The sequence below is a fragment of the Leucoraja erinacea genome, chromosome 29, assembly GCF_028641065.1.
Source record: "Leucoraja erinacea ecotype New England chromosome 29, Leri_hhj_1, whole genome shotgun sequence".
Lineage (NCBI taxonomy): Eukaryota > Metazoa > Chordata > Chondrichthyes > Rajiformes > Rajidae > Leucoraja > Leucoraja erinaceus.
Window position 1 is genome coordinate 2,956,335 of NC_073405.1, and position 22,759 is coordinate 2,979,093.

Genomic DNA, 22,759 nt, shown 5'->3' on the forward strand with positions numbered 1-22,759 from the left:
AGTGGGCCAGGCAGTATCTCTGGAGAAAAGGAATAAGCAACATAGAAAATAGGTGCAGATGTATGCCATTCAAGCCAGCACCGATTATGGCTGATCATCAATCCAAAATCAGTGCCCCGTTCCTGCTTTCTCCCCATATCCCTCGACTCAGTTAGTCCCAAGAGCTGTCTCTAACTCTCTCTTGAATACATTGTTTCGTTTGTAACGTTTCGGGTCGGAACCTTTCTTCAGGCTGAAGCCACTCAATGGTGGTGTGTCTATGCCTGTGATCGACTTGGTCGAGTCCACCATTCTCTGCAGCCTCCTACGTGGTTGCGTATTGGAATTGCCGTACCAGGCCATGATGCAAAGTGCCAGGATAGTTACTACGATGCATCTGCGGATATTTGTTGGGAGTGTTCAATGACGCACCGAATCTCTGAAAACTTCTAAGTAAGGTCACTACCGTCACGACACCTGGGTGCTGGGACCAGGACAGATCATCCAAAATTTTAACTCCAGGCAACTTGAAATTTGTTACTCTCTGCACTGCTGAACCAATGAAAACTGACACCTGGACCCGTGACATCCCCTACCTGAAATCACCATTCAGTTCCGTGGTTTTGTTAATGGTGAGCAGGAAATGGTGGTTGTGGCACCACTTAACCAGATGTTCTACATCTCTCCTGCACGCTAATCCCTAACCATCCGTAATTTCGCCAACAACAGTGGTATGGTTCACACCCAAATTAGAACTTGGAGCAGCACGGTGGCAGAGCTGCTGCTTCACAGTGCCAGAGACCCGGGTCGAATTAAAAGGCCAAAGTCCGATTTCTGAAATGTTCATTGCATTTCCAGTACCTGCATTGACTAGAAGACACAAAATGCTGGGATAACTCAGCGGGGACTGGCATCATTTCCGGAGACAAGGAATGGGGTGACTTTTCGGATCGAAACCCCCTCTTCAGACTGAGAGTCGGGGGAGAAAATGTTCAGAACAAATCAGAGCCTGCACCCACGACCAAGGAAAGGTCGAGCCCACAATGGACCATTGTTGGCTGTCGAAGAGGTGGTAACGAAGAGATATATTGAACTGGCAGGATGACTGGGGTGGGGCAGGGGCAGAGTACCTTACATTGATTAGGTTGTACATATATTGAACATGTTGAAATGTTTAAGAAGGAACTGCAGATGCTGGAACAATCGAAGGTAGGCAAAAATGCTGGAGGAACTCAGCGGGTGAGGCAGCATCTATGGAGCGTAGGAATAGGTGACGTTTCGGGTCGAGACCCTTCCAGATGCTGCCTCACCCGCTGAGTTTCTCCAGCATCGTTGTCTATCTTCGAATATGTTGAACGTAACTTGTTGCTCGTGCCTCCTTCAGAAGACAGCCACAACTAAAAACTATTTTTTATTAAAAACCCATTTATTTTGAAAATTTATAACAAAACTAGATACATTAACATGAAATAGGTCTTCTGAACTTATTTTCTGTACAGAAATAACCTGAACAGCAACATTTGAAAGTTTAATACATTTGTAAAGTTACTACACTGAAAATTTATATTCAAATTTATTTTGGCTCTAAAAAATTCACACCACACTAAAAATAAAAAGTAACAAATTACCTAGTTTCTAATCTCAACATTTAGTTTTCTTTAAAAAAGTCCCAGAGTTTATAAATATCCATTTTGTAATGGGTATCTAGAACTAATTCCATAATATACTGTTATAATACAAAGAGACTGTTGACCGAGTTTATACAAATATTTGAAAGCCATTTACTTTCCTCTTTATAAGGTTTTTTTTTTTGCATTTGTACTTCAAAACTGAACAACCTTTTTTCAGAAAAACTGGTAAACTATTGCAAGGTGTCTCTGGTTCTAGACAATCATGTTGACGTTTCTAATGGATCGGGTTTGACCTCCGTCCAGCAGTAGAACGCCAACAGAAGTGGCTAGAACTCTGCCTCAAAGGTTAGGGCGTCACCAAGTCTCCCATAGCCTCAACTAGAAAATATACCTCAATTGTGAATCTTGTTTCGTATACTCAAGATTTCTGAAAAAAAAAAGACAGCTTCCTAAAAGAGAGTTCTGCTCTCAGTTCTTGTGTCAGTTCTGTTGCTATGGAAATGCTAAAACAATAAGTAGTCAATAGTGGACACTGGCATTTAAAAAAAAAAAAGACATTTCTGACAGATTGCTCAGTCTGTCCTATCGTACTTCCTAAGACGTTAGTACAGCATCAGCTCGGTAATCCTAATCACATATAACAAAAAAAAAACTGTCCGTTCTATCAACGACACTATAAGGCACAGTAGAGGCAAATTCTAATTTGAATGCAAAGGGCTCAAGACAGGCCTTTGTGAGAGTAACCACAAGAATCATTCGGGCGAATCAGCCTGCTTGTTCTAATGTTGACGTCACCGCATTCTGCTATGGCAAAGGAATGGAAGCACTTGCACTTAATGACGATGTGCGACATTGCCAGCGACTCGATCGTCACTGTCACTCTTTGGAATATCAATCCATGGGTGGGGGCGGAAAAAAATATTCAAAGAAAGTGCAACCGGGGAGGGGAGGGGAGGGGGGCGAGTTGGTGGAGGACTCCACAGCTATAAACATTGGCTTGTCATCTGGGATTGAAACGTGATTCTTACTACAAAGGGGGAATTGACGACTACCTAAGTTTTTGTTGTATAACTTTGGTTCCACAGTGGCAACTCTGACCAGCCTAAGGCAACATTCCAGACTTCCAGCAATCCAGATAGTGTATCCAACTTGTCAGAAATGTGATCATTAGTTATAAATGCACTTTTTAAACAGAATAACTTATGAAATGTATATTTCATTTGTACACATCACCATAGCTACAGATACTGTCTCAGAGGAATGTCACTTGATGTGAATATCAACCACAGTCACAGTCTATACGTCTACTGAGTTCATTCATCATCCTCAGTATCTTCTTCTCCGTCATCCTCTGGGGTCCTCTTCCGTTTCTGGCCTTGGACTGCCTCTGTGAAGGCAACATTCAAACATATTAGGACGTGTGGGAAGGAACTGCAGATGCTAATTTAAACCAAAGATAGGCACTAAAAGCTGGAGTAACTCAGCAGGTCAGGCAGGATCACTGGAGAAAAGGAATCGGTGACATTTTGAGTCGAGACCCTTCTTCTGAACTGAAGAAGGGTCTCGACCTGAAACATCACATATTCTTTTTCTCCAAACATATTGAGACGATAGCTTGGGTTAAACAATTGCCGTCTTGCAATGCACAAAACATTGGCTTCACAGACATGGTTAGAATAGCAGATATGAATGAGGAAAATTATCTTTAAATACTTACATAGAAAATAGGTGCAGGAGTAGGCCATTCGGCCCTTCGAGCCTGCACCGCCATTCAATATGATCGTGGCTGATCATCCAACTCAGTATCCTGTACCTGCCTTCTCTCCATACCCCCTGATCCCTTTAGCCACAAGGGCCACATCTAACTCCCTCTTAATATAGCCAATGAACTGGCCTCAACTACCTTCTGTGGCAGAGAGTTCAAGAGATTCACCACTCTGTGTGTGAAATTTTTTTATCTCATCTCGGTCCTAAAGGATTTCCCCTTTATCCTTAAACTGTGACCCCTTGTTCTGGACTTCCCCAACATCGGGAACAATCTTCCTGCATCGAGCCTGTCCAATCCCTTAAGAATTTTGTAAGTTTCTATAACATCTCCCCTCAATCTTCTAAATTCTAGCGAGTACAAGCCGAGTCTATCCAGTCTTTCGTCATATGAAAGTCCTGACATCCCAGGAATCAGCCTGGTGAACCTTCTCTGTACTCCCTCTATGGTCACATTTGGAGATGATATTGGAAACCTGCATATAAGGCGATATGCTCCTTTTTAAATGATGACAGCACAAGAGGGGCACGGTGGCGCAGTGGTAGAGTTGTTGCCCCACAGCGCCAGAGACACGGGCTCGAGCCTGGCTACGGGTGCTGTCAGTATGGAGTTTGTACGTTCTCCACGTGACCTCGTGGGTTTTCTCCGGGTGCTCCGGTTTCCTCCCACATTCCAAAGACATACAGGTTTGTAGGCTAATTGGCTCCTGCAAACTATCCCCAGTGTGTAGGATAGTGCTAATGTATGTGTAATCGCTGGTTGGCGCGGACTCGGTGGGCCGAAGGGCCTGTTCCCACTGTCTATATCTCTAAATTCTAAAGGAAAGAACGAGTGGGAAATCTGACAATCATCTCCAAAAACGTGGTGATGGTGGCAGGCAACATAGAGCGACAGATAGTGGAATTATGCGGGGGGGGGAGGAGGTGAGCAAAAATGGTATTCAGGCACTAAATGGAAGTGATAGGAATGGTCTAAGAATTGGTATAGATTCAATGTGTTGAAAGACCTAATTCTGTCTCAAGAAAATAGGAAGAAAAAATGAACAAGCCCAGGAGAGTAATGCTTGTCTTAAAAGGTTGGTGGCAGAGTGTGGGATCAGGGTTTAAAGTAGTAACACGGCAACCACACTGCAGCCAAAAATGTACTGCTTACAGCATCCTTTTTTCAACCCACTCCCATCGAGCATGAGATACAGTCGCTTGAAAGCACAGATTGACTGGCTCAGGAACAGCTTCTTCCCCTCTAGCTGTTAACTAGTTTCTGAACGGTCCGTCCATAAGCTAGGGTATCGTCCAATTCATCTTTACCCTACTGCGGACATGGGACTTTGTCCATGCCACTGATGCGCTACAATGCTGAGAACTACATTCTGCACTCTGTATCTTCCCCTTTGCTCTATCTATTGTACTTGAGATTGACTTGATTGTGTTTATGTAGAGTGTTATCTCATGTGATAGCACGTAAAACAAAGCTTTGCACTGTACCTCACTACACGTGACAATGATAAACCTAGACATTAAGACCAGCCCACGTTCAATATGGCCATCAAAGTTTAGGATAGACAACTTAAGCTGCAGGCAGAGGCACATTGTTCATTGATTAAGTCTAAACCAAACATGTTGTGTAGCTTACGTTTGGATTCTTCTTCATCTTCAGATTTTTCATCCTCATCCTCCTAGAGAAAAAAAAAACATTTTACTCTTCAGGGTCAATTATAACAAAAAGCAGCATATATTTCCATCAAGGAATTAAAACAATGACGATTTCCTTTGCCGAAGCTACCCAATATGGGATGACAACCCGGTCAGAATGTCAATGGACTTCCACCCAACTAAAATCCGTGTGGACTTTGTACCTTCTCCATGTTGACCTGCTCCGTGAGCTCCAGTTTCCTCCCACACTCCAAAGGCGTACAGGTTTGCAGGTTAACAGATCTATATCGGTGAGACCAAGCAGAGGTTGGGCGATCGTTTCGCCGAACACCCCCGCTCGGTCCGCAATAACCAAGCTGACCTCCCGGTGGCTCAGCACTTCAACTCCCCCTCCCACTCCGTCTCCGACCTCTCTGTCCTGGGTCTCCTCCATGGCCACAGCGAGCAGCACCGGAAATTGGAGGAACAGCACCTCATATTCCGTTTGGGGAGTCTGCATCGTGGGGGCATGAACATCGAATCTCTCCTTCAATTTTGTCATCCTAGTCCTCCTGTCTCCTCAAAAAAAACTCAGTCCCGCTTCAGTCTCCTCCCATCCCCCAAACAGCTTTATTTCCATCTCCTTAAAACAATGACGATTTCCTTGTCCCCGAAGCCCCCCAATATGGATCAACCCGGTCTGAAGAAGGGTTTTGGCCCGAAACGTGCCTATTTTGTACCTTCGCTCCATAGATGCTGCTGCACCCGCTGAGTTTCTCCAGCTTTTTTCCAAAACCTCAGGTTTGCAGGTTAGTTGGCTTGGTATAAATGTAGTGAGTGTGAGGTAGTGTATATGTGCGGGTATCGCTGGTCGGGCCTGTTTCTGCGCTATATCTCTAAACTAAACTAAACTAAACTGTACTTACATCCTCACTGTCGTCCTCATCCTCGTCATCATCTTCACCATCTAGTTCATCTTCGTCCTCCTCGTCCAAGGCATCAAACTCCCCCTCTTCATCATCATCCTCATCCTCCTCTTCCACTGCAAGGTTTCAATGTTAGCAAATTAAATCAGGGCAGATCATTAACTACTATTGATAATACCAGTGATTGTACGAAAAATCACAGGCAAAGCCAGTACTTACCTGGAAAAACGGCCAAGTACTGGCTCCTAGAAAATGAAGCGGAAAAAAGCAAAAACAACTGCATTTAATTTAGAATCCAAATGTGTGCTTAAAAAAAAACAGGCGAAAGGCCAACAGAAGGATAATAGACAAAAATCAAAAAGCCAATAAAACCGATTTTACAATGATGCTAATTTTAGCATTAAATAGTTCAAAAAAGAAAAATATTGAAGTATCTGTGTGCATCCTGATGGCAAATGAAACTAAACAAGTCACATTTTCTTGAACAAATTGAGAATATGTTTGTTAGTGGGACGTATTTTAGTTCAGTTTAGAGATACATTGCGGAAACAGGCCCTTCGGCCCACGTAGTCCGTGCCGACCAGTGATCCCCGCATACTAACACTATCCTGCAAACACTAGGGACAATTTACAATTTGCTTGGTCTAAAGCGAGCAGCATTCAATTCCATTCTGAATGTCTTAATTCAATCTACACACCTGGAAGTGCATTCCAGGTCCGAGCTAGCTAGCCTGTAAATCTAGTTCTTGCTTCAGTCACTTTGGTTCTTTGCCAAATATAACGAGTCCACGCCCTCTTTCCTAACCATGCTACCCATGGGAACAGTGTCTCTCTGTGTCGGGCAACACAGCGGTAGAGTTGTTGCCTCACAGCACCAGAGACCCGGGTTTGATCCCGACTGTGGGTGCTGTCTGTATGGAGTTTGTACGTTCTCCCCGTGACTTGTGTGGATTTCCCTCCAGAATCTTTGCTTTCCACCCACACTCCAAAGACGTGCAGGTTTGTATGGTAATTGGCTTCAGTAAAATTGTAAATTGTCCTTAGCGTGTGGGATAGTGTTAGTGTGCGGGGTCCGCTGGTCGGCGTGGGCTCAGTGGGCCGAAGGGCCTGTTTCCTCGCTATATCTCTAAATTAAAATACCGAGTTATCGTTTGGATTTTCAGTACCTCTATCAGATCCTCACTGAATTTATTTTTCCAACTAGAACATAGGCAACTTCTCCAGACAATCCATGATTAAAATCTCATTCCTGGAATCTAATTCCTCAATCTATATCACCCTCACCAACACAATGTCCCAACACAAAGTGACCAGGTAGATACAACTCCAATTTTAGTATAAAAATAGTATATTACAAAGGTTTGTCAGAATTTTCTTGCCCTCTCACTCTATGCCTCGATTTATAATCCCCAAGAGTCACGAGTTTTGGACAATAGACAATAGGTGCAGGAGTAGGCCATTCGGTCCTTCGAGCCAGCGCCACCAATCAATGTGATCATCCCCAATCAGTACCCCGTTCCTGCCTTCTCCCCATATCTCCTGACTCCGTTATCTTTAAGAGCCCTATCTAGCTCTCTCTTGAAAGTATCTAGAGAACTGGCCTCCACCGCCCTCTGAGGCAGTTTTGCTCATTCCCTGATTAGTTCCTGTGTAAACAGAGATCTGACCCATAACGCCACCCATCCCTTTTCTCCAGAGATGCCGCCTGACCCGCTGACTTACACTAGAACTTTGTGTCTATCATCGGTATAAACCAGCATCTGCAGCTCTTTCCTAAACACCTACCTTCCTCGTTTTCCTCATCATCATCTTCCTCCTCCTCGTCATCAAGACCATCCCCATCACCCTCTACGTCGGAATCAGGTGCCTCCTGATCATCCTGGTCGTACCCATCGAGGTATGTGAGCTGGGGCAGCAGCGTGAACATGCTGTCTCGGTAGTCGTTTAAATTGGTCACTTCACAATTAAATAAGTCGAGACTCCTCAAATTCAGAAGTTTCTTCTGTCGGAAAGAAAAGTAATTCCAGAGAAACATGTCATGCCTTTACAATTCAATGCTAGATATTCCCCCTAGCTGTTCTGACGCATGTCTCAGGGATAAAGAAGTACATTAAAAATGCTGAACCTCTTTAGATTCATTACATTTCTCAGAAGTGTTGGAAGAAACAATACTTTGCAAAAAACATCTTAAATTTGAATGAAAATGGACAGAAAATGGGTTTGATTTTTCTTTAACACAACTATTATATACTATATTTAAAAAAATGCCAATAAAACTCAAATTAAAAAGACGTCTAAGCTCAAAGTTAAAAACCTTTGGGCAGCACGGTGGTGCAGCGATAGAGTTGCTGCCTTACAGCGCCAGGGACCCGGGTTCGATCCTCACTACAGGTGCTGTCCATGTGGAGTTTGTCTGTTTTCCCCGTGACCTACGTGGGTTTCCTCCAGGGTCTCTGGTTTCCTCCCACACTCCTAAGATGTGCAGGTTTGTAGATGAATTGACTTCTGTAAATTGTCCCTAGTGTGTAGGATAGAATTAGCGTATGTGTGGTTGCTAGCTGATTCAGTGAGCCAAAGGGCCTGTTTCTACGCTGAATCTCTAAACTAAGCAAAAAAATATATAATATTAAAAGCAATATACTATCAAAAGCATCTAACCAGAGAAGTAGAGTTCTACAGACATTAATAAAGTGCAAGGGATAGTCTGAGGAAGGGTCTCGAACCGAAACGTCGAGTTACTTCAGTATTTTGTCTACCTTAATAAAGTGCCATGTGGCACAACATACACTCAAATTGGAGGATGATAGCAACAAATACTGAACAAAACAGGAGGGATTTCATAAATCTCAGACACTTTCATTTAATCATCTTCATTAGCCGTTCTAATGGCCATAATCTCTCCTGAAGAGCATAGTTATTGATGCCCATTATTCTGGTGCAGTGTTGATGCACATTTCCAAGGCATTAGACACTGTACATTGACAGCACCTTCAAAACCATCACTCTTGCACAATTAAATCATCCTGCCATGTCAACTCTCCAAGGAAGCAGATCATTATTGGGAAAAATCATCCACTTATTTCTCGGAGGCAAGGCTTTGTTATAATGACGGTGGCAACTACATACAAAGTGCTGAACAGTATTAGCTATAATCGCCATCCAAATGACACCTTGCTCTGGGTTTCTGCCCTTCAATCTTCATCATTTGCCAATTCCTTACCAGGGGCTCCAAAGTGTTGATGTCTTTGATTTTATTTCCACTGAGGTTTAAATGTGTAAGACTTGGGGTTCTTTCCGCCAGAACGTCAAGGCCTCCAGATATTCTGTTATCGCTTAGTTCAAGCTGAAAAATTAAAAACCCCACTTTTACAAATGACAAGTGTGACTCTATGTCAAACTATTTTGTTACACATTTCAATTCAGCAAGCCAAAATTATTAGTCATGTTTCACGAAAACCTCCACATTAAGAATTTTTTTTATACTGCCCACGGGTAGATGGTGCGTACTCGTGACGTTTGAACCTCCAAATAATTGCAGCCAACAAAAATACAATGAAAATATGTACCTTATATAGTTGGGGCAGAAATGAAGGCTATAGCCAATTCTATTTAGAAACTGTTGTGTCAAATTAACGGTATAACTGCCATGTGTTTGAGGAATTTAGAAATCACTACGAAGAGCAAATTTACCAAAAAGCTAACTTGAGTTTTGCTTGAAAAGTCATATTATAGTGACGACCACATGGAAAATCTTTGCCATGTGAGTAAAATAATAACAGGATAGTATGATAAGAGTTGCTGCCATACAGTGCCAGAGACCTGGGATCCATCCTGACTATGGCTTCAGTCTGTACGGAGTTTGTACGTTCTCCCCGCAACCTGCGTGGACTTTCTCTGGGATCTCCGGTTCCTCCTTCACTCAAAGACGTACACATTCGTAGGTTAATTAGCTTAGGTAAAATTGTAAATTGTCCCTAGTGTATATCGGATTAGTGTTATTGTGTGAGGATCGCTGTTTCCGCGCTGTATCTCTAAACTAAACTATGTCAGCTCTAAAGTAGCAGATGAATTGACTACCATTTTACAAAAAATTTACAACAGAAAGGGAAATTTACAATTCACAGATTATCGTGTATGGCTGTAAACAGTGGTGCTCAAATTCATTTTAATCGTCTTCCAAAGCTCCAAGTCATTAATTTTTATACTTATACACATCACAAAGGACACAGTAATTACTGGTTGTCAAAGATGAAATCACACAGCATGTTAATACCACCAACTACTGTACAAATATTGCAGGGTCGTACACCAGACTGTCACATGGGTTAGACCCTGACTTCTGTTGTTGTCTGTGTGACGTTCACACTGCAACATCTTCTTCTTGCGTTTGAATATATCCAACCCTCCCTTCCACCAAAAAGTGTTTGTTTCCCCCCTCAATTGCCAATGATTACTAGGTTAATTGACTCAGTAATTTGCCCTGGTATTATTAGAAGATAGGATAAATGGCGAATTAATGGATATTTAAGAGAAATTAGGTTACAGGAAATAAGTAGGGAGAGATGAACGGTTTGGAGACCCAGCATAGACGCAGTGGGTCAAACAGGCTGGTACTTTAGTATGAGGAAAAACATTATTGAACAGTTTCTTCCAAAATAGTCTAGCATTGTGAATGTCTGGACCAATTAGCTTGAATTGTTACAGATGTTGCAGGATATTACGATAGCTGAGTTTAGAGATACAGAGTGGAAACAGGCCCTTTGGCCCCAACGAGTCCGCACTAACCAGTGATCTCCCTGTAAACTAGTTCTATCCTGCACACTAGGGACAATTTACAGAAGCCAATTAACCTACAAACCTGCACGCCTTTGAAATGTGGGAGGAAACTGGAGCTCCCGGAGTCAGGATTGAACCCAGGTCTCTGGCGCTGAGGCAGCAACACTACCGTTGCGCTACTGTGTCGCACTTAGATCTCAACCAAGTTGCTGACAGCAGTCTGTCACGTCCCTTCTCTGTTTTTTTATTATTCTAAGTATGCTTTAAATGTGCGTTTCAATGTTGCTAGGTTAGTTTATGCGAGGGGAGGGAATAGGGACAAACTTTTTTTCAGTCCCCCCCCCCCCCCCCCCAATTAACCTACAAACCCTGCACGCCTAACAAATTGATTGGTGCGGCCTTTCCTGGAGATGACCCGAAGCTTCAAGCCACAGGCGCAAACTTTAACATCGTGGAGCTGCGATCCTTTGCCGAGGATCGCGAGGTTTGTGGACTTTTAACACCGTGAATCCGCGGTCTCCCGTTAGAAGCGGCCGACCCAGGTACTCCATGCCGCGGAGTGTTGCAATCTGTCCCAACGTCGGACTTTCGATCATCCCGACGCGAGGGTCTGAATATCGGACCGTCGGCAGCGGCGAACTGCGGAGGGTTCAAAGGCCATGACCACGGGTGAACAAGGGAGGAAGATGACTGAACTTTATTGCCTTCCATGACAGTGAGGAATGTTCTGGTGGATGTTTATGTTAAACTTTATTTTATGTGTGTATTGTGTTCTTTTCACTTAGTATGGCAATGGTAACTCAAATTTCACTGTACCTTAATTGGTTAAGTGACAACAAATGCGAACTTGAACTTTTAATGATAGTAAATGCTGAGAATCAGAAAAACAGCAATACAACCTAACTCCATACATTTATTATCACTGGCATGTTTTCTATAAGGTAGGTTTATTCTAAGTTTTCTGTACACGCAGATTGTGGACCACGTTTACAACATGGCACAATTTTAGGGATTTTTGGCTTTGTCTACTTTGACTTTTTGTGGTATAATCACCTGCAACCAAGAAGAGTTGAGAATCTTACCTTTCTTAGTTTAATCAACCTTGGGAGGTTTGATACAGATGTCAGCATTACATTGATCATGCTGAGAAATTCTAAACTCTCAAATGCTGCCGACAGTCCTTCAAACTTGCTGTCATTTGATCGGCAATTGTCAAGAACAAGTTCTTTAACCTGCAAAACAAAAACATAAGTAACACATTATTTATAGGAATTGCAGAATCACACGATGCTCAAATTAACCTGTGTGTATGGCATACAAGATGAAAATACTTGAGAATTGAAAATAAAATTGAGAATTAGGCCATTTTGCAGGTAATATCGCAATGTTTAAGAAACATGTAGACAGGTACATGGATAGGGTTAGAAGGATATGGGCCAAACGCAGGCAGGTGGGATTAGTGTAGATGGAGCATGTTGGTCGGTGTGGGCAAGTTGGGCCTGTTTCCACCATGTATGACTATGAATTACCAACCCACCGGAACCAGAGAGCAGTCCTGAACTATTATCTACCTCATCGAGGACTATCTTTGATTGGGATTTACTGGCTTTACCTTGCACCAAATGTTATTCCTTTATCATGTATCTATACACTGTGAATGGCTAGATTGTAATCATGCATTGTCTTTCTGCTGGCTAGCTGGTACACAACAAAAGCTGTTCATGGTACCTCGGTACATGTGACAATAAACTAAAGTGAACTGATTTAAGTTTGAGGGTAGACGTCCCTGGCTTGGGGCAACAGTACCAAAGCGAGCTACCAATGGCAGATGGTAAATTGTTCACAGCACACTGGGTCTTCTGGTCTGTGGGGACAGGTATTTATTCTCATTGTGGAAGCGGGTCACAGAGAGTGACATTAATCAATGCAGATCACACTATGCTAAATGTGTAAGGAAGAACTGCAGATGCTGGTAAAATCCAAGGTAGACACAAAATGCTGGAGTAACTCAGCGGGTGAGTCAGTGTCTATGGAGAGAAGGAGTGGGCGACGTTTCGGGTCGAGACTGTTCTTCAGATGAAGAAGGGTCTCGAGCCGAAATGTCGCCCATTCCTTCTCTCCATAGATGCTGCTTTACCCGCTGAGTCACTCTACATTTTATGTCTACCATATGCTAAATCACAGGGCATTACTTTTTCTACTCCACTATAAATAGGAATCACATCTCTTAGTTTCAGGTTTGGAGGCTAAATTGAAGTAGCTGCTTTGGGGCCGTTACATTTTCATATGCATATTCTGCATCTGACCATGACAACCCCATTCATGCATTTACCTTAATCTCTGCAGATTATACAAAATATACAAATTATACAAAATACTCCTGCTCAAGATTGCACTGCTGTGGTCTCCAAATCTTTGATTTTATTTTAACATTTTGTACCCAGCTTTATCATTGGCCACTTCTTTTAGGTTTTGCACTATTGACTCCTGCTGGTAATTGTGGCCTCAAAGATGCAAAAGCTTAACATTTTCAAATTTAAAATATGTTGTGGTCTGTAGTGGCCACTATTGAGAATAAAGCATGTTTTCAGTAATGTGAGGAGGAGGAGGTTTTAGTTATAAATTGGAAATGGGGACAAATGTACAACTAAGGCAGAGCAACATTATTGGCAACAGCAGCTCAGCCTGGATTAAGACTGAAGTCTTAGAGACAAGTCCCATGATATCTCATAAGTTATACGAGGAATCAAGCCATTCGGTCCATCATCTACTTTGCATATCTGAGACATCTGAGCTATGTTCTATGAACCGGTCATTCTGACATTTTAAATGATATAAACAAATATATTTGTTCGGCATGGACTTGTAGGGCCGAGATGGCCTGTTTCCGTGCTGTAATTGTTATATGGTTAAACAGTTTTCATGGAGCTGTAAACACAGGGCAATTGCAACAAAATAGTCATAATCTTGCAAGCTATCCTGCAAAAGTACTTTTGACTTTGAGGGGTCAAACCCAATACGATGATTGCCGCAATACTTGATCATTGACCCTGGCTCAATAGCACTGAGCTGCAAAGGCTTCCACTGGTGTAACTGGAGTCAGATAAGATGGCAAACCCATCTCCATGCCAGTTGGCGGCGGTAATGCACCAAAAAAGTTGTTTGCCAACCGCAAAAAAACACTACATAGAAGAAGAAGGCAAACCCATCTGTAATGTGGTCAGATGTGATAATGAATGCGCCCTCAGATTTCGCGCCATTTACCGTACCGCCAAGAAATGAAAATGAGAGCAGCTTCACACCCAACGATGATCCTAGTTGTTTGTGGGGAATACATTGCTCAGGACAGAACTGTGCGTTCTTGGAATAATAGGATAGGATCTTTGATCTTCTTCCAAGTGAAAAGAAGCTTCACTTGCATTAAGGTGCCCCTGACAACGAAGCACTTTTACAACCTGTAGTGACAGACACGAGGCAAAAGGTGACCATGTGTGGACTGGAGCCCATGTTTGAGGTTATAGGCAAATGCCAGAATAGCACTCAGTGACCTATTCTTACTCCAAGTTCACACAAGTAATTATAAACTCAAAGAACCGATTTGCAAAAATAGAATTTCACTGTACTTGGTAACACCTGACAATAAAGCACCAGTTTGAGCAAGTTTTTAAAGAGCCGGCCGGCTGTTTAAATATCTCCTGTCTGTTATCAACAGTTCCAAGGCAGCATTGAGCCAAAGTATTTTCATTGATGTTAACAGCGCACCTGGACTGCTTTACTGATAGAAGCTCACTTCCATAGTGTGCAGAAGAGATAGGCGAGGTTGATGCAAGCACTCCAGAGATTAAGTTCTTTGGGGAGGTGATTGGCTAATCAGTGGAGTAAGTGAGGTGAAAAGGAGACAAAGGGGTTTGTTATAGGAAAGAGGGGGAATAAAAGGAAAATGTGCAATTTAGTATGGGAGATAAGAGGGCAAAATAGGAGATGTGTGTGAAAGAGGAGAAAGGAGCAGGGTGACTGTATCCCCCCCCCCCCCCAGCTTTACATTTCACTCCTTTCCTCATCTGATGCCCATTTGTTTCCTTTTAACCTCTAGCTTTTGTCACACACTCTACCCATCTCTTAATCGACCCCTTCACCAAGATCCACCTATCACTTGCCAGGCTCTTCCTCTATTCCAACAAGCCAGAATCAAACCAAAATGTCTTCTGTCCATTTCCCCCCACAGATGCTGCCTGACCTGCTGAGTTCCTCCAGCACTTTGTTTTTTGCTCATGATTCCAGAATCTGCAATTCCTTGTGTCTCAATGCTTTTGAAGGAATTATCCTCAACATCCTTGCCAATGTTAATCCCTTAATCAGCATAATTAAAACTGATTATTTTATCATTGCCACTTTAGCGTCTGGAAGCTGCATGTTTGTAAATTAGTTGCTGTGATTATGCATTTATACAGTGGCCACACCTTAAAGCTACTTCAGTAACTTTCATGCGTCCTGAAGCACAGACTATCAGGTACTGTACAAACCCATGTTCCCAGAGTTTAGGTTTCCAAGTAAAGATTCTTCGAGTGTCTGCACAAATCCTCAGCAAACCAGAGGATGTCCCAGCCTTGATCTTACTCTGAATCATGATAATAGGTTAGTATTTCATCCATCTGCTTATCAACATCCCCCCCCCCCCCCCCCACCCCACTTGTGTGCGCATCTAAACACTGCCCTGCCTCTCCTCCCAGCTTTGTTCCCCTTCACAATTGGTCTGAAGAAGAGTCTCGACCCAAAACTTCATCCACCCATGTTCTCATGCTGCCTGCCCGCGAAGTTACTCAAGCACTCTCTCCTTTTTGAATAGTAAACAAACTGGTTTTTCCCGTAGAAAATAATTTGAATAAACAGGCCTCTTTCAGACTGGAAGCATGCAACTGTTGCGACTGTTCCAAGGTTCAGTTCTTGGCCCTCAATTCTTTATCATTTATATTAATGTTGGTGGGGGGAGGAGGGGGTGGGGTGCAGGGCATCCAAGTTTGCAAATGACATGAAAACAAGTAAGAGGGCAGATTAAAAATGTAGAAGATGTCAGGACTTTGCAACTGGATAGAGATGGGTTAAACAAGTGGGCAACATTTGTCTGAAGAAGGGTTTCGGCCCGAAACGTTGCCTATTTCCTTCGCTCCATAGATGCTGCTGCACCCGCTGAGTTTCTCCAGCTTTTCTGTGTAACCTTCGATTCTCCAGCATCTGCAGTTCCCTCTTTAACATTTCAGCAAATGCAGCTTGATGTGGGAAAGTATGTGATTATGTATTTTCAGTAAGTATAATATAACAGTGGAATATTATCTCCCATTGAAGATTAGCAAAATACGGGATTAATCAATCAATCAGGTGCAGCAAATGGTTAGAAAAGAAAATGTCCTATTGTGGCTGTCTTATCAGGTGATGGGTTGGAGTTTAGAAACTTCAATTATGTAAGGGAGAGAGGCAAGGCCACACTGCTCCATTTTAGACACAAAATGCTGGAGTAACTTAGCAAGACAGGCAGCATCTCTGCAGAGAAGGAGTGGGTGACATTTTGGGGCGCGACCCTCCTTCAGACCCTGAAGAAGTCTCCCATTCTTTTTCTCCAGAGATGCTGCCTGTCCCGCTGACTTTCACCAGCATCTGCAGCTACTTCCTGCACATTACTATGCCCAATTTTGATCCGTTCATTTAAGAAGGGATAGGTGAGAGTCTGAAAGAGACTGGCTAGATTAATACCAGGGAGGAGAGGGTGGTCCTATCAGACACAGCTAAATAAATTAAATTATATTCTTTGGAATAAGACGAGAGGTGATTTTTTTTGAACATGTAAAACACTAAAGGTGCATGACAGAGTACACAATGAGAGGTTTTCACTCACTGGAGCACCTTGAACGAGGGGACAGTTGCAAGATTATGGGACGGCCATTTAAAAATCAGGTGTGTAGGAACAACTCTTTACAGAGGGCAACACAGAGGAGCGTGGAGGCTAATTCGCTGCGGATATTTAAAGGAAAGAGTTTAAAACAGGGCTACGGGGTAGATATGTCCAAGGGGGGGGGGGGGGGGGGGGGGGGGGGGGGGGGGGACTGAATGGTCACCCAGTGCTCCCACTGTCTCATGTACTTATATCATGTTTGATGAATCTCTATGGGGAACAACAAGTACTTTCATCACAAGCAAAAGCCATTTTATCTCCTGAACCAGCTTCACCATACATTGAGATAATCACAAAATATAATCTTAATATATGGGAAATATTGCAGTTAATATACAAGGTGGCAGTTTTGTTGGTTTACATCATCTTAACGAGTTTTAAAAGAGCAACAAATACAACTTCTGCATCTTTATACGACAAGCGTTTTACATTTTACATTACTTTATACATACACTTAGCGACAATCCCAAACCCACCCACTTTAATCCTGATATGTAGGAGGAACTGAAGATGCTGGATTACACCAAAGATAGACACTAAATGCTGGAGTAACTCAGTGGGACTGGCAGCATCTCTGGACAGAAGGAATGGGTGACGGTTTGGGTTGAGACCATTCTTCAGACAGGGCCCAAAATGTCACCCATTCCTTCTCTCCAGAGATGCTGTCTGTCCTACAGTCACTCCAGCATTTTGTATCTATCTTCCCTTTAAGCCTGATGCAAAAGACTGTGAATCTTGGTATATCAGGGATTATAGGGAGAAGGTAGGAGAATGTGGTTGAGAGGGAAAGATAGACCAGCCACGATTGAATGGTGGAGTAGACTTGATGGGCCGAATGGCTTAATTCAGCTCTTTAAACTAATGAATTTATGAATGCCTCCTAAACCACACAAATTAACAGGTTCGATCTTCCTGTGACTCGAGGGCATTTTAAATGCAATAAGTTAATTAAAAACAAAATGCAAAGTGCTGGAGTAACTAAGCGGGTCAGGCAGAATTAGAAATTTGAGAATGTTAAAATAATAGATTTCCAACAGGTGTATTTAAAAACAGTTAGGGCAAAAAAAAAAGAAACAACAGAATTCAATAAAAATCCATAGTAATACAGGGGGGAAAAAACTAAAGCGAGCTAAACAAATAATTGAGCAAAGTTATATCTAATTGATTAGGTGCACTGGAGACGGAGAATGCAGGAATCTTGTAGTTTAAACTTGCAATGGCTTGCCAGTGAAGTAAGTGCTGGAGAGTAAAAGCTTTTCACTGTAGCTCGGTACACATGATAATAAACCAAACTGTACAGAGACAGGGAACTGCAGGTTCAGGAGGAATAGACACAAAGTGCTGGAGAAACTCATTGGGTCAGGAAGCATCTTGGGAGAAAAAAGGGTAGAACGATACAGGCCCTTCAGACCAACTTGCCCACACCGGCCAACATGTCCCAGCTACACTAGTCCCTCGTGCCTGCGCTTGGACCATATCCCTCTAAACCTGTCCTATCCATGTACCTGCCTAACTGTTTCTTAAAGGTTGGGATAGTCCCAGCTTCAACTACCTCCTCTGGCATCTTGTTCCATACACCCACTACCCTTTGTGTGAATAAGTTACTCCTCAGAATCCTATTAAATCTTTCTTCTTCACGTTGAACTTATGTCTTCTGGTCCTCGATTCACCTACTCTGGGCAAGAGACTCTGTGCATCTACTCGATCTATCCCTCTCATGATTTTGTACACCAACTGATGTTTTAGGTTGGGACTCTTCTTCAGATCCCTTCTCTCGACCTGCAATGTCATCCATCCATTTCTTCAGAGATGCTGTCTGACCCCGCTGAGTTACTCCAGCACTTTGTGTATTCTCAGTGTAAACCATCATCTGCAGTTCCTTCCTACACAGCGTGCGCTGGAGTTTGACATCAGCGTGAAGAAGGGTCTGGACCCCAATAGGTCGCCGGTCTATCTGCCCTCTATTCCCTCCTCCAAAGAAGCCGCCTAACTCTCCGAGCAACTACAGCAGTTTGTGACTTTTTTTGGTGAAGCAGCACTTGCAGTTCCCCGTCTCTCTCTGGAGATAAATGGCTGGAGGGAGGACACACAAACACCCCCCACCCCCACCCCACTGCCGGCCAACACATGTGACAGGTAGGGGAGGGAGGGGAAGAAAGAGAGGGAGGGGGGGGGGGGAAGAACGAGGGAGAGGGGGGGGGGGGGGGGGGGAAGAACGAGGGGGGGGGGGGGGGGGAAGAACGAGGAGGGGGGGGGGGGGGGGGGGGGGAAAGAAACGAGGGAGGGAGGGGGGGGAAAGAACGAGGGGGGGGGGGAAGAAGAGGGAGAACGAGGGAGGGGGGGGGGAAGAACGAGGGAGGGGGGGAGAAGAACGAGGGAGGGGGGGGGAAGAACGAAGAAGAGGGGGGGGGGGGAAGAACGAGGGGAGGGGGGGAGGAAGAAGAACGAGGGAGGGGGGGGAAGAAGAAAGAACGAGGGAGGGGGGGGGGGGAAAGAACGAGGGAGGGGGGGGGAAGAAGAAGGGGGGGAAGGGGGGGGGGGGGGGAGAACGAGGGGGGGGGGAAGAAGAACGAGGGAGGGGGGGGGAGAGAAGAACGAGGGAGGGGGGGGGGAGAACGAGGGAGGGGGGGGGAAGAACGAGGGAGGGGGGGGGGGGGGAGGGGGGGGGGGGGAGGGGGAGGGAGGGGGGGGGATAGGGGGGGGGGGGGGGGGGGGGGGGGGGGGGGGGGAGACGAGGGAGGGGGGGAAAGAACGAGGGAGGGGGGGGGAAAGAAACGAGGGAGGGGGGGGGGGAAAGAACGAGGGAGGGGGGGGGAAGAACGAGGGAGGGAGGGGGGGGGGGAAAAGAAACGAGGGAGGGATGGAAACGAGGGAGAGAAGGAATGAGGGGGGGGGTGAAGGATGAGGGAGTGCGCGGATGAATGAGAGGTGAGGGAGGGGGGTGATGGAGAGTGAGGGAGGGGGAAGGAAGGTGGGAGTGAGGGAGGGGGGGGTGTAAGTGGGTAGGGGGGGGGTGAGGGGGGGAGGGGGTGGGGGGGGCGGTGAGGGAGGAAGGGGAAGGGGGGGTTGCGGGCCCGTCGCTGCCCGCGGGTGGCGGGAGGTTTGAGGGCGGCCCGGCCCGGCCACGCCGTCCCCCCCCGTCCCCGCCTCACATCCGCTGGAGTCCTGTTTCTCAGCTCCAGGTTAATCCTCTTCTTCATGTCCATGGCGCCGAGGGGGATCGCTGTCTCCGAATTGAGGAAGGAAGGAAGGATCGGAAAGCCCGGCCTCGCCTCGCCCGCCCGCGCCAACCACCCGTCCGTGCGCCCGCGCCAAATGCCGCCGCCTCCGACCCGCGCTGCTGCTGCTGTTGCCGCCGGCGCCGCGCTCCTCCACGGGCTCCCACTGGTACTGCAGCCCCGCCGGCGCCGCCCCACGGGCTCCCACTGGTACTGCAGCCCCGGGGAGACTCCGAAACCAGCGCCGCCCCACGGGCTCCCACTGGTACTGCAGCCCCGGGGAGACTCCGAAACCAGCGCCGCCCCACGGGCTCCCACTGGTACTGCAGCCCCGGGGAGACTCCGAAACCAGCGCCGCCCCACTGGGCTCCCACCGGTACTGCAGCCCCGCCGGCGCCGCCCCACTGGGCTCCCACCGGTACTGCAGCCCCGCCGGCGCCGCCCCACGGGGCTCCCACCGGTACTGCAGCCCCGGGGAGACTCCCAAACCAGCGCCGCCCCATGGGCTCCCACTGGTACTGCAGCCCCGCCGGCGCCGCCCCACTGGGCTCCCACCGGTACTGCAGCCCCGGGGAGACTCCCAAACCAGCGCCGCCCCACTGGGCTCCTCATGGTACTGCAGCCCCGGAGAGACTCCCAAACCAGCGCTGCACCCCTGGGTTCCTAGTGCGGGGCCGCTCGCCAGCGCCGCCCTCCTCCGCCGGCTCCCAGAGGCACTGCAGCCCCGATGAGAGACGCCAAAACCAGCGCCGCCGCTCGGCTCCGAGCATCACTGCGGCGACAGCCTGGACGCCGAAACCAGCGCCGCCCTCACGGGCTCCCAGTGTTGCTGCAGCCTGGAGCCGTCCGCTGGTTACTGCAGCCCGACAGCGCTCCCCCACTGGGCTCCTGCTGGCACTGCAGCCGGGAGCAGCCCGCCAGCGCTGGCACCGCCCCAGCGGGCTCACAGCGCCACTGCAGCCCCGAGGTGGGGAGTCCGAAACCAGCGCCGTCCCCCGGGCTGCTAGTGTTACTGCAGCCTGGAGCCGCCCGCCAGCGCCGCCCACCGGGCCAGTCGTGTTAGTGCAGCCTGGAGCCGCCCGCCAGCGCCGCCCACCGGGCCAGTCGTGTTAGTGCAGCCTGGAGCCGCCCGCCAGCGCCGCCCACCGGGCCAGTCGTGTTAGTGCAGCCTGGAGCCGCCCGCCAGCGCCGCCCACCGGGCTCCGTGCGGGATTGCAAGAGCCACAGTGAAGTTGAGTCCCAGTAGCTCATCAGCGCCCCCCATCTTCCATGCCTTGTCCTTCATGGAGCTACAACCAGAGCATCAACCAGGCTGCAGCTCACATTGTCCCAAATATTGTCCCTTGTTCCTCCACTCTGAGCAATCTTGTGAAATTGTGCAAAAACATACTTGAATGCTGGAAATTAGCATTTTAGACTAATGTGAAAATTGTGAAGCTATGTCGTGGAACACAAAATGAGTTACAATTTAGTTTATTATGGTGCATTGGTTCTTTATTGTCACGTGCTGGAGTTTAGACGGTTGAGGGGGATCTCATTGAAACTTACAGAATAATGAAAGGCATGGATAGAGTGGTTGTGGAGAGGATGTTTCCACTGGTGGGAGAGTCTAGGACCAGAGGTCACAGCCTCAGAATTAAAGGGCGCTCTTTTAGAAAGGAGGTGAGGAGGAACTTCTTTAGTCAGAGGGTAGTTAATCTGTGGAACTCATTGCCACAGAGGGCTGTGGAGGCCAAGTCAGTGGATATTTTTAAGTCAGAGATAGATACATTTTTGATTAGAACGGGTGTCAAGGGTTATGGGGAGAAGGCAGGAAAATGGGATTAGGAGGCAAAGATCAGCCACGATTGAATGGTGGAATAGACTCGATGGGCCAAATGGCCTAATTCTACTCCTATAACTGGTGAACATGTGAACTATGCATGCAGTGTACAGATACTGGATAACATGAATAGTGTTTAGTGCAAGATAAACATAGAAACATAGAAAGATAAAGTCCAGTAAAGTCCGATTAAAGATAGTCCGAGAGTCTCCAATGTGGTGGTTGGGAGGTCAGGACCGCTCTCTAGTTGGTGAGAGAATGGTTCAGTTGCCTGATGACTGCTGGGAAGAAGCTGCCCCTGAATTTGGAGGTGTGTGCGTTCGTTTTCACACTTCTGTACCTCTTGCCTGATGGGAGCGGGGAGAAGAGGGAGTGACCGGGGTGAGACTGGTCCTTGATGATGTTGCTGTCCTTGCCGAGGCAGCGTGAGGTGTAGATGGAGTCAGTGGAAGGGAGGTTGGTTTGTGTGATGGCTGGGCTGTCTCGACAATTTGTTGTGGTCTTGGGTGGAGCTGTTCCCAAACCATGCCGTGATCCCCCTTCATATTGCTTCTGTCAGCACCATGCCTAGAATGGACAGCAGGCTTTTCACTGTACCTTGGTAGACTTGACAATTAACTAAACTAAACTAATCTAAACCAAACTCCTGCCTTGTGGAGTCTCTGCCTCTGTTAGATGTACAGATTTGTGGGTTAGATGGGTGGCGTAAGTTGTAAAATTGTCCCTAGTGTGCTAGTGTGCGGGGTGATCGCTGGTCGGCACGGACTCGGTGGGCCGAAGGGCCTGTTTCTGTGCCGTTTGAAGAGAGGGTAAAGCTGAGAGTTCGGTGTAACTCTACATTAGAAACATAGAAATTATGTGCAGGAGGAGGCCATTCGGCCCTTCGAGCCTGCACCGCCATTCAATATGATCATGGCTGATCATCCAACTCAGTATCCTGTACCTGCCTTCTCTCCAGACCCCCTGATCCCTTTAGCCACAAGGGCCGCATCTAACTCCCTCTTAAATATAGCCAATGAACTGTGGCCTCAACTACCTTCTGTGGCAGAGAATTCCAGAGATTC

General features: G+C 46.3%; 2 protein-coding genes across 2 annotated transcripts; one reads left to right on the forward strand and one right to left on the reverse strand.

Moving 5' to 3' along the window:
* Positions 1–1,708: 1,708 nt before the first annotated feature.
* On the reverse strand, positions 1,709–19,990 carry LOC129710996 (acidic leucine-rich nuclear phosphoprotein 32 family member A-like). The gene is made up of 7 exons (XM_055658332.1): positions 19,808–19,990; positions 11,791–11,940; positions 9,153–9,275; positions 7,718–7,934; positions 5,933–6,048; positions 5,008–5,050; positions 1,709–2,997 (listed from the first exon to the last, which is right to left on the reverse strand). Exons 1-7 carry the CDS (start codon positions 19,859–19,861, stop codon positions 2,924–2,926), a joined length of 777 nt encoding a protein of 258 aa, XP_055514307.1. The 5' UTR covers positions 19,862–19,990; the 3' UTR covers positions 1,709–2,923.
* LOC129710923 (uncharacterized) lies at positions 19,860–20,986 on the forward strand. Its single transcript, XM_055658229.1, has 2 exons — positions 19,860–20,042; positions 20,093–20,986. Exons 1-2 carry the CDS (start codon positions 19,860–19,862, stop codon positions 20,984–20,986), a joined length of 1,077 nt encoding a protein of 358 aa, XP_055514204.1.
* The last annotated feature ends 1,773 nt before the right edge of the window (positions 20,987–22,759 follow it).